The sequence below is a fragment of the Peromyscus californicus genome, unplaced genomic scaffold, assembly GCF_007827085.1.
Source record: "Peromyscus californicus insignis strain IS unplaced genomic scaffold, ASM782708v3 Scaffold_9__1_contigs__length_137607984, whole genome shotgun sequence".
NCBI lineage: Eukaryota > Metazoa > Chordata > Mammalia > Rodentia > Cricetidae > Peromyscus > Peromyscus californicus.
In genome coordinates, this window is record NW_026294617.1 from 66,975,707 (window position 1) to 66,989,641 (window position 13,935).

General features: G+C 45.2%; 1 protein-coding gene across 1 annotated transcript in view; it reads left to right on the plus strand.

Annotated features, from left to right (window-relative positions):
- Positions 1-13,935, plus strand: part of LOC128106363 (Fc receptor-like protein 5) — a 32,874-nt gene that overhangs the window by 12,075 nt on the left and 6,864 nt on the right. Inside the window, exons 7-12 of the mRNA XM_052731833.1 lie at positions 579-857; positions 8,679-8,792; positions 9,523-9,550; positions 11,009-11,091; positions 11,284-11,346; positions 11,695-11,766. Coding sequence (XP_052587793.1) covers positions 579-857; positions 8,679-8,792; positions 9,523-9,550; positions 11,009-11,091; positions 11,284-11,346; positions 11,695-11,741 — 614 coding nt within the window. The 3' untranslated portion in view covers positions 11,742-11,766. The remainder of the gene's footprint in view (positions 1-578; positions 858-8,678; positions 8,793-9,522; positions 9,551-11,008; positions 11,092-11,283; positions 11,347-11,694; positions 11,767-13,935) is intronic.

Consider the following 13,935-nt stretch of genomic DNA (forward strand, 5'->3'; position numbering starts at 1 on the left):
TCCAGAATCAGGCTGCATGCTCCTAACAAGAGCTCCCATCCACAGCGACGCCTTACCTCTCCCTGCTCACCTTCTCACCTGTAAATAGAGAGGGTCATTCTGGGTACCTGGGAGAAAGAAGGACCTAAGAGAGCACCCTGGAAGAGCATGAGAATTCAGAAGGGAAAAGCTCCTGGAGCAAAGCACTGGCATTCCCCTGAGAAGAAAAATGGAGAACAGACCGCCACACAGTCTTAAAAGGCAGGAAAGCAAATGAGTCACAAAGGAGCAAAGAGTTGATCAGGAAAAGGGTGTTAGTCCTATGACAGCAAAATACAGAGGTCTCCCCTGAAGGTATCGTTTCTTAAAATGGAGATGAGTCATCTAACAAGAGGGCTGGGAGGGACAAAGCCAGAGGATGGACAGGAAAGGAACAGATGAAAGACCAGCGTGGAAGTCAGGAGATTGCTGATGACAAGTCTTAGAGGTTGAGCTGTCCCAAGATCTGGCAGACTAGTGACTAGGCATCTGCATTAGCCGTGGGTTGAGATCTACAGAACCAAATGGGAGTAACTGTCAACCCACTTTCTCTCCTTCAGTCCCAGTGTCCCAGCCTGTCCTCACCCTAAGCACTGGCAAGACCCGGGCCCTTGAGGGAGACTTGATGACACTTCACTGTAGATCCCGGAGGGGTTCTCCACATATCCGGTATGAATTCTATTATGAGGATGTCTTCCTGGAGATCAACTCTACGCTCTCTGGAGGAGGAGCATCCTTCAATTTCTCTATGACCACAGAGCGTTCTGGAAACTACTACTGCACCGCTGACAATGGCCTGGGGGCCCAGCGCAGTGAGGCTGTCCGGATCTCCGTCATTGGTAAGACCTGGGTTCCTGCTGATTCCCACTGCTTCACAGATTTCTCTCACCAAACCCTTTGGAAGTCTGCCCCGATGCCTCTATTCCCTACCATAACCACCCTAACCCTGCTCTAGAATGCCTTCTCAGTCAACTCATTGTCTGTGGGCCTCAGTGCTTACGTGCTTACCTAGCCCAGGCTAGGCCTGACTTCTACCTAGCTCAGAAGCCTCCACCCATAGCTTTCCATAAATGTGTATGGTCATCTCACACTACCTCCTTGTGCCCTGTAATGTTTAGTTCCCAAGCTAACTTCTCTTCATCGACAGAGGTACTTCTCTACAATCACTAAATAACTTCTCAACAGTGGCATGAACAATTATTATACAAGACCTTAGTTTCTTCAAAGAGTTCCAAGCAACCACAGCTCTCAACATAGGGTGGCAAAGGACTAGATTTGAAAGAAAAGGAGGGAAGGGCTTTCTGGGGAATTTTCTGGGGAAAATCCATTCCTGAATTTTCTAGGATTTTCATGACCCTCTTTCTAGAAGCCCATTTAAGCAAATGAGCTTGCATTATGTAGTTTTCTAGATCTTTATTGAAGGGTGGCAGAAAGGGATATGTCAGGTCCAAAAGAAACCAGGACGAATGGCTAACTGAAGTGCCTGTTAGCATACCAAAGTGCATGCTGGCCTCTAGGCTTTCTCAGCAAGCTCCTCTTGCAGAGTTCTGTGCTGGCATCCTGGCTCCTCTCAGCTCTTCTCACCCTGCCCCCTACCTTAAACTTCTCCAGCCCATGGCTTCCCTTCCCCCCAGCTTCTCATCCTGTATACCCCTGCTATTTGGGCCATGCACCCTCTTGGTTCTCTTTGCCCTTTTGGCTCTTGGCCTCTCCTGGTCCGCCTGCCCCATTCTCTCTAGCTCCTCTCTCTAGACCCTCTTTCTTGGTCCTACTCTCTTGCTCCCTGCCCCTCCCCCCTTGCCTTCCTTGAATGGCCCAGTTCACTCTGATGGCCATATTCAGTCCACTCCTTTCTCTTCTTGTTCTGAACTCTTCCAGATGCCTCTGGCTGTATTATCCCTCATACCAAAAACAAAAACAAAAAAACACAAAACCAAAACAAACAAACAAAACCACTTTCTCTTCAACTATACCTTAGAGCGAGTGGCCATGTCCTCATTTCATTCAGTATATAGATCATGGTTGGTAATTATCAAGGCCACTTGTTAACATCACCAAGGAGTCACTAGAGGAACAAATTTGCTTCTATTTGTATTTGGATCTTGGTTAGGAGAAAGTAAAAATCCAGTTGTTGTTTTTCAAAGCAGTAGAACATACTGTTGAAAAATACTGAATCACTTGTATCACAAGGAAAAGGGGCCAGGAGTCCTAGGTGGGTGAGAATTTGTGGCAAGGCTGTCTTGAGAGTAAGAAAAATAAGAAAGACAGCATGGCCAACTCAGAGAAGAACTGCATTTCTCACAATAGAATATATTTCTCAGCATAGCATTGTTGTTGACAATTTTGACACCCAATGAGGTAGAAGTTTCCAATGCCCTATTCTTAAGTCCTCCAATGATCTCCGTATTTTCCTGTCTCTGTTGTCCTTGATGCTGAGTGCTCTGATTCAGCTTCCCCTGCCTCATGACTTCTGCCTCATAAAGCTTCTGCTAGCCCTAGAATCTACTGCCCTGGGTCTCTACTGCACTGAATTCTCTGTGTATTAGTTAGCATCTCATCACTCTGATAAAGCATTGTCCAAAACCAACTTGAGGAGGGAAAAGTTTCTTTCAGCTTACAGTCTACAGTTCATCCTCCAGAGACGCCAAGGCAGAGAGAGGCTTGAAGTGGAAGCCACAGAGGAATGCTGCTTATGGGCTTGTTCTCCACTGCTTGCTCAGCCTGGTTTCTTTAGTAGCCCGGTACCACTTACCCAGCACAGTACCCACTCCTGCGGACTAGGCTCTCCACCACCAGTTATCACAATCAGAACAATACTTCAGTAGGGGCTTTCACATTGCTAAGGGTGAAAGCAGATTATAAACCAGTCTGTACATTGTGAGCTCATGTATGTGTTTGTGTGTTTATGTGTTGATATGAGTGTACTCATACAGAGGAAAGATGCAAAAAAATCTTGTTGTAGTGGTGCAGAGCTATAATCTCAGCACTTGGGAGGACTACAAGGTAATGTTTCAAGGGCAGCCTAGGCTACCTAATCAGACTATCTCAGGAAAAAAAAAAAAAAAAACAGTGGAGGGAGGGAAGAAAGAAAAGGAATGGATGGAAAAACCATGAAATACTCAACAAATGTGAGCTCTAGAAAATGAAAATCCATGATAAGAATTCTCAATGCTAATTTATTTTTTAGTATATTGGATTTTTTTTAATTTAAAAATAAAAGCCAGGCAGCGGTGGCACAGGCCTTTAATCCCAGCACTCGGGAGGCAGAGCCAGGCAGATCTCTGTGAGTTCGAGGCTAGCCTGATCTACAGAGTGAGATCCAGGACAGGCACCAAAACTACACAGAGAAACCCTGTCTCAAAAAAAACCAAAAAATTAAAATTAAAATTAAAATAAATAAATAAATAAAAGACACTGGTGTGAACTAACTCATTCTCTCCCTCAGTTCCAGTGTCCCGCCCTGTCCTCACACTCAGGGTCCCTGGGGCCCAGGTTGTGGTGGGTGATGTGATAGAGCTTCAGTGTGAGGCTCTGGGAGGCTCTCCTCCAATCCTGTACCACTTTTATCACCAAAATGTCACTCTGGGGAGCAGCTCAGCCCCTTCTGGAGGAAGAGGGTCCTTCAACTTTTCTGTGACGGCAGAACATTTTGGAAACTTCTCCTGCGAGGCTGACAACGGCCAGGGGCCCCAGCGCAGTGATACACTGGCTCTGAGTGTTATAGGTAAGTTAGCTCTTCAAACTAGCAGTACAAGGGACTAATCGTCTCTCTGCCAGGGCCCAGGAGGCGAGGTTGGGGTATTTTGCACAGAAACAGCCATTGTGTGACGTCACAGCAAGCCTTCTGCCTGCACAGTCTCTGTAGGGAGCTTTGGGTTTTACATGTTGGTGAATTTGCCCCTTTCCTCCATTAGCTGTATTCTGCCTGATAGCATCACTCTTCATCCATTGTGACCAAAAATATCCTCTAACACAGAACAAAGGCTTCTCAAAACACAGACTGTATCCTGGTCGACGGCGTTAGATGAAAAGGGAAGTCAGGAAGTTCAGTGTGTTCAGCATCTGTCCTGTTTCCTTAGATGAACCTGCACCCATCGTCTGTAGCCGGCCTGGCTATCTGTGACGGTCCGAAACTTGTGTCCCTGAGGACCTCCCCCTGAGGACCTGCGTGTGTCACAGCCCACTCTTTCTGAAAGCTCCTCAACTGGACATCTCTAGAAGGGAACTACTGACATTCCACTTGGCTTGTTCTTCTTCAGGCTGTCTCTGCCCTGTGAGACACTTCCTTTCATCTAGACACATAGGGAAGAGTCCCAGGGGTCTTCCCTGACATTTCTCTCCCTCCTCACAGTCAGTCCTATCGATGTTCCTTCCCAGGCGTTCCTTAGATCCTCTCTCTCTTTCTCTCTCTCTCTCTCTCTCTCTCTCTCTCTCTCTCTCTCTCTCTCTCTCTCTCTCTCTCTCTCTCTCTCTCTCTCTCCTGCCATTGTCAGTCAAATTCGCCATGAATTCAACTACTGAAGGGCCACTCGGTGACCCACCTGGCCCACTCTCACCCCACCTCAATCCATCTTCACGCCTTTCCACGGTTTGATAAAGACAGATCAAACCTCTAGCGGTGCGAGTCCTGACTGACTCTCCGGGCTCCTATTTCATCACACTTACTGGGCCCTTCTGACTGCTACCCTGCCTGTTGCAACAACTCCAGTGGACCAGCCTAGTTCCCATCTTCAGTCTGCACACGCTACCTGCCTCGTCATTTGCTTCTTCCTTTGGTCCCTCTGTACTAGCTCTGGCCCCCTATTCCACAGCAGGTCCAGGCATTTTCTGTCACATCCACTTTTCCTAGCAACCCTCCCATTTCTCAGATGCCCAGCTTTCAGTTGTGGCTTTATTTTCAGATTCCTCAAACGTGTTTGTGTTGGCACTTCAAAATATATACAGCATTACACAAACATTCTCATCTCCCAAGATTAGAATACATGATAGATGAGTCCTGAGGAATCTGAGAAGGCCACTAAAAACTAATATAAAACGTTTTGCAGTCAGAAATGCCTCTAGTGTGGAAGGCTGTGTTCAAACAGAAGGAACCAAGGGCTGGTTTTTCTCCCCCAGTCCCAGTGTCCCACCCTACCCTAACCTTCAGGGTCTCAGGACCCAAGCTGTGGCGGGGGGCATGGTAAAGCTTCACTGTGAGACCCTGGAGGGCTCCCCCCTCCCCAGTCTTGTACCATTTTATCATGAGGATGTCACCCTGGGGAGCAGCTCAGCCTCCTCTGAAATGGGAAGTCCTTCTACTTCCTTCTAAATATGGAATGCTTAGGGAGTTACTCCTGTGAGGCTGGCAATATCCTGGGGTCCCAGCACAGGGAGGCAGTGACAGTCAGTGTCACAGGGGTGTTGGACCAAGCAAACACTGGTCAGCACCTACTCCTTCCAGCAGCTGAATGCAGGGTCTGTTTCCTGACTTGGTATCTCAGTGCAGTTCCTTTCACAGAATATCCTTTCTAATCTTTTGACCCCTCTTCCTCCACCCCCACTTTCTTTTTCCCAACGAGTCACCTCCTACTTTCATATCTTTACTTATTTTTTTGCCCCACTGCATTAAATGAGGGTTGCCTGTATAAACATTAGTTGGAGTCATTTACTTAAATAAGGGTAACTTACCAGATGCTGCACTACTGAGAAATGAAGCATAAAGTATTTTTATAGCAGGATCATATTGTGCATTTAGCTATAAAACCTCTATTATTTTTAAGTTTAAAATAAATTCTATGCATCTTGTCTGTCTTTTCTACTTCTTTACCCAATCTATCAGGTTGTCTCTAGTTTTCATAGTTACAGAAACATTGCCATAGAAATCCTGCATAAACTAGATACATGTAGTTATATATATATATATATATATATATGTGTGTGTGTGTGTGTGTGTGTGTGTGTGTGTGTGTGTGTGTGCATATATATAATTGTTATATAATATATTATCATATCGTATATATAATATGTATATTATTGAAGACAATTTTTTCCACACACATACCAAAAAAAAGCCATAAAAACACAAAATCAGAAACCATAATATACAAGCAAAAGACTAATAAGACAAAAAAAAAAATGCCCAAACAAAGCAATTTGAGACAAAAGTCTACAAAATACCACTGAGTTCTTTTGTGTCGGTCATCTGCTGCTGGGCATGGGGTCTGTCCTTGAGTACGGTTGCCTCAGTCACTGCTCTATTGCTGGGAAGAGACACCATGACCAAGTTAGCTCTTACAAAAGAAAACATTTAATTGGGACTTGCTTGCCATTTCAGAGGCTTATCATCAGGGTGGGGAACACGGTGGTGGGCAGGCATAGTGCTGGAGCAGTAGCTGAGAGCTACATCCTGATCTGTAAGCAGAGAAGTGGGGGTGGCATGAGCTTTTGACACCTGGAAGGCTGACTCCAGTAACACACTTCCTCCAACCCCAGTGACACTCAGCCTCCTAATCCTTCTAATCCTCTCAAATAGTGCCACTCCCTGCTGAATAAGCATTCAACTATGTAACCCTAGGGGCCGTTCTTACTCAGATTACCACAGTGGTTAATATATGTAGGGAGACTCCTTTGGAGAAAACTAATTTCCCTTTGCAAGCAAATGTCAGTTGGAGATAACGTCTTGTTCGGGGATGGAAGCCTGTGTCCACTTCCACCTTCTCAGCGTGGGACTCTATCTGGCTTGAACTGTGTAGGCCCTGTGCATGCTGTCACAGTCTCTGTAAGTTCATCAGTCCTGTTGTGCCTGGAAGACACTGTTTTCTGGGTGTCACCCACCTCCTCCAGCTCTTACAATCTTTCTACCTCCTCTTCCCCACAGCTCCCTGACCCCTAAGTGGCATGATGAAGACATCCCACTTAGGAATGAGTGTTCCAAAGTCCCTCATTCTCTGCACCTTGGCCAGTTGTAGTTCTCTGTGTTTGTTCCCATCTACTGCAGAAGGAAGTTTCTCTGGTGGTGTATGAGGGAGGTACTGCTCTCTGGGTAGAGCAGAATGTCATTGGGAGTCATTTTATTGCTGTGTTACTTTAGCAGAACAATAGTGTCTGCTTTTCCCCCATGTTCATGGCCTGTCTAGTCTCAGGTTCTCGGCCACCAAAGCAGTGTCAAGTATGGGTTTCACTTCATGGTATGGGCTTTAAATCCAATCAGATAGTGATTGGCTCCACCACAAAGTTTGTGCCACTTTTGGACCAGCCTATCCCGAAGGCAGGTCACCATTGTGGAGCTCCGGTTTTGTAGGTGGGTTGGTGGTCACCTTTTTTCCTCTGGAAGCCCTGAATACACATTTTTTTTACCCACCTGGTCCTCCAAGTAGATTGTGGGCTCAAAGTTTATATGTTTTTAATTTTGTTGTTGTTGTTGTTGTTGTTGTTGTTGTTGTTGTTTCAAGACAGGGTTTCTCTGTGTAGTTTTGGTGCCTCTCCTGGATCTCACTCTGTAGACCAGGCTGACCTCGAACTCACAGAGATCCACCTGGCTCTGGCTCCCAAGTGCAGGGATTAAAGGCATGCACCGCCGCCGCCCGGCGTGTTTTTAATTTTTTAGATATTGTCAAACTGCTGTTCAAAAACATGTCTTCAGTTTGCATTGTCACAACTTCATCATATTATCAATCTGTTTAAGCATGAAAGTAATCATAGTTTATGGCTGGATCTAATTGTACATTTAATTAACTATGAAGATGAGTCTTTTATATATTTGTTGACAGATATTTTCAGTGATTCGTATAACACTTTTCACTTTTCTATTGAATATTTTTGTACACGAAAATCTACTTGTGGGTCTAAGTAATTACCTTTTAAATGTATCAAATGTTTTTTCTATTTTATTTGCTTATAATACCATTTGTCCCTTGTAAGGATAACATATATGTCAGAAGCAGATGCTTCTACTGAAGTTTTATTTTAACTCAGTTCCAGTGTCCTGCCCTATCTTCACACTCAGGATCCCTGGGGCCCAGGCTGTGGTGGGTGATATGGTGAGGCTCTGTGAGGCTTTTCTCCAATCCTGTACCAATGTTATCACAAAAATGTTACCCTGGGGAACATCTCCACTCCCTCTGGAGGAAGGGTGTCTGTCAACATCTCTCTGACTGCAGAACATTCTAGAAACTTCTTCTGTGAGGCTGACAATGGCCTAAGGGCCCAGCACAGTAAGAAAGTGACTTTTTTTAAATCCCTGGTAAATTTCTTATGCTCAAGCCAGAGGGGCCAGAATATATGCTTCAACACACAGAGCTCATTGATGGCTGATCAGGAGAGTGCTTCTCAAAGACGGGTAAGTACCTTGAGCTCACAGCTCTCCAAACTGTTGTGTTCTGAAGTGGTTCTTAATTGGTACAGGGGAGCGAGGCTTTACAGGGCATCTCGGAATTTACAGCTCATCAGGCGGCTGCCTCCTCTCTCCAACCACAATCTATCTTGACTCTCAGCCTTTCCCTGGGCACAAGGATGAGGCACCGAGACACACTTCCCCAAACAAATGAGCCATCTCTCATGTACCACATCAATCACTACCAAAGCCCCAGGACTTCTGGTCACAGAGGTTCCTCTCCTCCCCCATGCCAAAAAACCTGCACACCTCTTCCTGGCCTTATGCCTGGGTATCCTCTGCCCCCCAGACACAACCAAGAACAGAAGTGTTACTGTGGCTGCTGGAATTGCTGGAGGACTGCTCATCGTGGCTGGTGCGGCTGCTGGAGTACTGTTTTATTGCTGGTTCTCTAGAAAAGCAGGTGGGTGGCTCCCTAATCATGCCCTTCCCATCTCTGTTCCTGACCATGTGACCATCCCTAGGCTCTCATGAGTGCCTCCTCCTCCATCACACGATCCCCTACCTTTCCCTCTGGGTCCTTCAGAAGTCCTGTTTACCAAATACGAAGTTGCACCAACAGCCACATCGAGAGCAACATGCCTTGATGAGATGCTGTTTGTCTAACCTCAGACAGGGCAGAGGCTCTCCTCTGGGTGTTCATAAGATTTCCCAAGGAATGAGAAGAAGAAGAAGAAGAAGAAGAAGAAGAAGAAGAAGAAGAAGAAGAAGAAGAAGAAGAAGAAGAAGAAGAAGAAGAAGAAGAAAACTCTAAGAGATGGGAATCAAAACAGAACCCAAATAAGATTTCGTCACTTACTGATTTTTAAAATGTATAGCATTTTTATTTTTATTGATGATCAAGCATTTTTATTGATGATCAAGTCCATTTTCCTGTCTGAGGCTATTAAACTATCTATAGTCATTAAAGACCACTGTCATTTAAAATCTAGGTTAATGGAGTATGGATTGAGAAGGCTCTTTTCACTTGAGGCCAGCATAAAAAACTTCAGTAGTTTTCACTCCTCTCGGCGTGAAAGGATTCAGATCTCAGTAACAGAAGTTCCTGGCAGTCTCTGTGGGCGCCCATCTGAACTGCCCCCTAGTCCTCATGAAGGTCCCCTCTTCCTGAAACACAATGTCTTCCTTTACAGGGGGAAAGCCTGCCTTTGATGACTCCAGGTAAGAACTTGGCCTTATTTCTGGAAGTAATGAAACACCCATAGGAGAGAAAAATTAAATCGAATCTTACTATCACCAAGAGCACAATCTCTACATGTGTTGCTGAGGTGGGTTGTATCCAGTTGATGTTGCCCCTCCCTTGAGATGTCTCCAGTCGATTCCCAGAACCTCCATCTTAGCTACAGACAGCTAAGCCTCCTTTTCACATCAAGTGGTAAATGTTTCTCATTTATTAACTCACTTCCTTGTACCACTGTTGTTAGCTTGGCTGTCTGAATTGACCACTGTGGCAGTTAACAGGGAAACGGAGGTTCCCTTTGGGAGTTCTTATTCTCATTAATAGAAGAATTTAGAAATGGGTTCAGAAGGAAGCTCAATAACAATTTTATAAGAATTTAAGAGAAAAACATAGACAAGTTAGGCGAAAATCCTGGCGGCACCAGTGAGGAAAGATGGAGAAAAAGTCAAGTCTTTTAAGTTGAGCAGCATGGAATAGAAATTGTGCATTAAAAAAAGAAATATCACACCCAAGAATGGAATTAGGCCAGTGGTCTGAGAAGAGAGCCCAAAAGACAGCCGCCATGTGGTACACAGTCTTTATAACGCCCTCCCTCCCATTTGTACGTCCTGGGCTTTGTTTCACACACGTTCTCTTCCGTTTGTTAGATGATGCCTTCCGGTCCTCCTCTGCACACTTGGCTTCTTTCACGTTAATATGGAAGTGCTTTTTGAGTTCCTTTTCTCCTACCACATAGACATTGAATCCATCCATATCCTGAGATGACGTAGCTTAATTAGCCTAGAAATCCCTGGGCGTGGCCGGCCTAATCAAAATCCTTCCCAATGACAGCCAAGAAGACGGGCCACATACCTCACCCACCTCGAGAAGTCACTGTCAACAAGTGGCGTCTGTGAAGACGTGGCCACCGTCTTGTATCCCAAAGGCTCACTTTAAGAGTCATCCAAAGACAGTTTACAAACTGTCATTGGGCCTCCCATGGAGACCATGTCCAAACCACCAGAGTTCCTTGGGGCCTATCTGGTCTGTGTTTCTCTGAGACTAATATCTCTGAGAAGGGTCGCAGGGCTGGTTTAAGTCTTGGCTTTCACCCTTTCCAGTGCAGTGGTATTGGCAAGCCACTTAGCTTTACGGAACACCCGTTGCTTACACATATAAAATGGGAACAAAGCAGAACTAAATATTCCCAAGCATCAGCATGGCACCTCTTGCATACCATGTGGCCAAGCATCAGCATGGCACCTCTTGCATACCATGTGGCCAAGCATCAGCATGGCACCTCTTGCATACCATGTGGCCAAGCATCAGCATGGCACCTCTTGCATACCATGCGGTCATAAACCTAGAAAAAGGAGTAATATTGACTGAAAACTCCTTAAAAGGAATGGTCGTCCCCTCTCTCACTTCCTGGAAAACATCAGTGTTTCTATATCTTACAGGGACCCTTCATGCTCAGAACCCCAGGAGCCCACCTATTACAATGTACCAGCCTGTATAGAACTGCAACCAGTATACAGCAATGGTGAGGACAAGGGCCCTCCAGTCTCTGATTTGGCAGAAATCACAGGGTGCATATTAGAACAGGGTCAGAAAGACGGTAAAGCCTGAGGGGCTAAAATCCTTCCAGAGAACAAGCTGGCCCAGGGAGGGGGGAAGTAGCCAAGAAAAGAGGCAGGTCCCTTATCCTCTGAGACTTTACCTTCTTCCTAAGCAGACCCTAAAGAAGAAGTGATTTACACAGAAGTTCGGAGAACCCAACAGAATTGTAAACATGCAGGTAAAATCTAGGGGAGTCTTGATCCTTTACTATTGCTCAGCCTCCACCTCCTCAGCAGGTCTGGGCCAGCCAGGCACAGGGCCTCTCCTCACCAGGATGCTAGGATTTCTTAACTTCCATCTACATTGTTGGGAGCTAATCCAAAGCTACCATACAGTACTGCCTTCCCCGTCGCCCATGGGTGAGCTCAGGATAACTGAGTTATAAAAATCATCATGTAGTCCCCTCTGAGCTTCTGTGTCAGAACCTACAAGGTGGAATAGGACGACCATCCCTGCTTTCCTAGTTTGGGCAGCTAAAACAGAGCACTGTAGATTGGGCAGCTGAAATAACAAATATTTGTTACAGTTCAGAAGACTGAAAACCAAACACCAAGGTGCCAGATGGCTGAATGAAAAATGAGGACATGTCTGCTCCAAGGTATGGTTGAAGAGAGAGAGGGTTTATTGCAGATACGAGAGAGAGAACAGCCAGAGGCATCTGGAAGAGTCTAGACTGAACATGGCCAACAGACTGAACTGGGCCATGGGGAGGGGTGGTCACTGGGGAAGGACAATTCCCACCAAGAGAGATCCAGGAGCAGAGCCAGTCAGGAGCCAAGAGGGCACATCACCAAAATAGCTGGGTTATATAAGAGAAAAGAGAAGCCAGGGGAAGGGAAGCAAAACCCAGGGGCTGGGTAGAGGTTGACTATGCCAGCCAGGAGGACTCTATAACAGGTACTTGTAAGTAGGGACTAAGGGAGACTGGCAGCCAGAGTCCACTTTGATATGTTAAATAGGCACCTCAGTTAGCCATTTGTCCTGAGTTTTTTGAAACTTAACATTCCAGCTTTTTGTTGATGATAAGGGGTGACATCATCTCTTCTATAACTACTTCATACTGTGAAATAGGGGTGTCATTGTTGGGACCCAGGAAGGCTGGAATGTTGGTCAGAGCCAGGAAGGAAGAGAGGCATGAAGGCTGGGAGACAGCTGTTTCTCCCCTCCACCCCCTTACTTGTTACCCAGGTTCTGAGGGACCACCTGGGGCTAATGAAGTGCAGGCTGCTTAGGAGCAGTCTAGAATGCAGATTCCAAGGAACATCTGGGGCTGGAGTGTTTCAGGGAGTTTTGGGGCAGTCTACACTCTTCAGCTGACTGGAAATCTGCTGGGACAGGTACAGGCTAGGGACTGAAGGTAAAGTTAAGGAGCTTAGGGGAAAATTTTTATCTTGGGTGTACACTTGAAACGTCTAGACTCTAGTCCTGGTAATTGAAGAAGGGGAGGAACCCCAAGACCAGGGAAATGGGGATCCCACCCTCAGGTGCAGGCAGTAGGTGGGGAAATAGTCTGTTGATGAAAAGGAGTACTTGTCTGGAGTCCATAACCTTTGACCTGTAATAGGTGGATACAAGTCATGACTTCCTGAAGCTTATAAGAATATTTTAAGTTTACAAAAAGATGAAAGTTTTAGATATGCTAGCATTCCCACTGTTTGTAATCTGTTCTGAAATTTACATTGTAGAAAAAGCAGTAGACTCACACCTTTGAGTCAGAGTAAAAGTTTGGGGACCCAAAGATATGATTCTGGGTTAAAAGCATTAACATTTTTCCTCTATATGCAGGAACCTGGATATATAGATTGGACAGGAGATGTTTTTAGCATGATTGAGAAGCACTTTTAAGTCTATAGTTAGAAGACAACCAAAGGAAACTTAAATTTCAGCTTGTGACTATGGTAATAGTAGCAGTGCTTTACCAGGGCCTAGATTAACAGCTTATCAGAACTCCACTGATTAATGTTAAAACTCTGAACTTTAGAAGTCTTAGTATAACAATAGCACATCTGTCATTACTTTAAAGCACTTTCTCATGCCTTTATAATTTGGACTTTTTTTTTTTTTTTTTTTTTTTTGGTTTTTCAAGACAGGGTTTCTCTGTGCAGCTTTGTGCCTTTCCTGGATCTTGCTCTGTAGACCAGGCTGGCCTAGAACTCACAAATATCTGCCTGGCTCTGCCTCCCGAGTGCTGGGATTAAAGGCGTGTGCTACCACCATCCGGCTCTTAAATTACTTTCTTAGACCCTCACAACTTAAGCTTTTACATCCTCACACCTTGCATTTTCATACCCTAAATTACTTCCTTAGACCCTCACAACTTACATAAACTTTGAACTTTTTCTTTTCATCTAATCGTTTACCATGAGACACAGGTGGTTGGTTCCTGAGGGCAGTCAGTCATTGCAAAGCAAGTTCCTTTAAGTAAAGAAATAGTAAAAAGTTACATTGAAACCTGTTGTGAGTGTATCTCTACCAGTGCAAGGTCTGCCAGCAAGGTAAACTGTGTCTGTGCCTGCTCTTCTCCGCAGGAAACCTAGTAGCTCTAGAAACAAGAGGTCTGTTGCCTGATTTTATATATGAAATGAACAGGCAGCTGCAGCCTTGCGGGGAGGAGCTGGGTGCCTGTCGCTGTTAACATAAAGCTACAGTTAGTCATCAATACCATCAGAGATCTGCAAAGGATAAATTATAGCAGGAAATATAATCCAAATGGTTTATGTATCAAGTAAAATGACAGAGACTTACTGTTACCTAGATGGTTATCCTA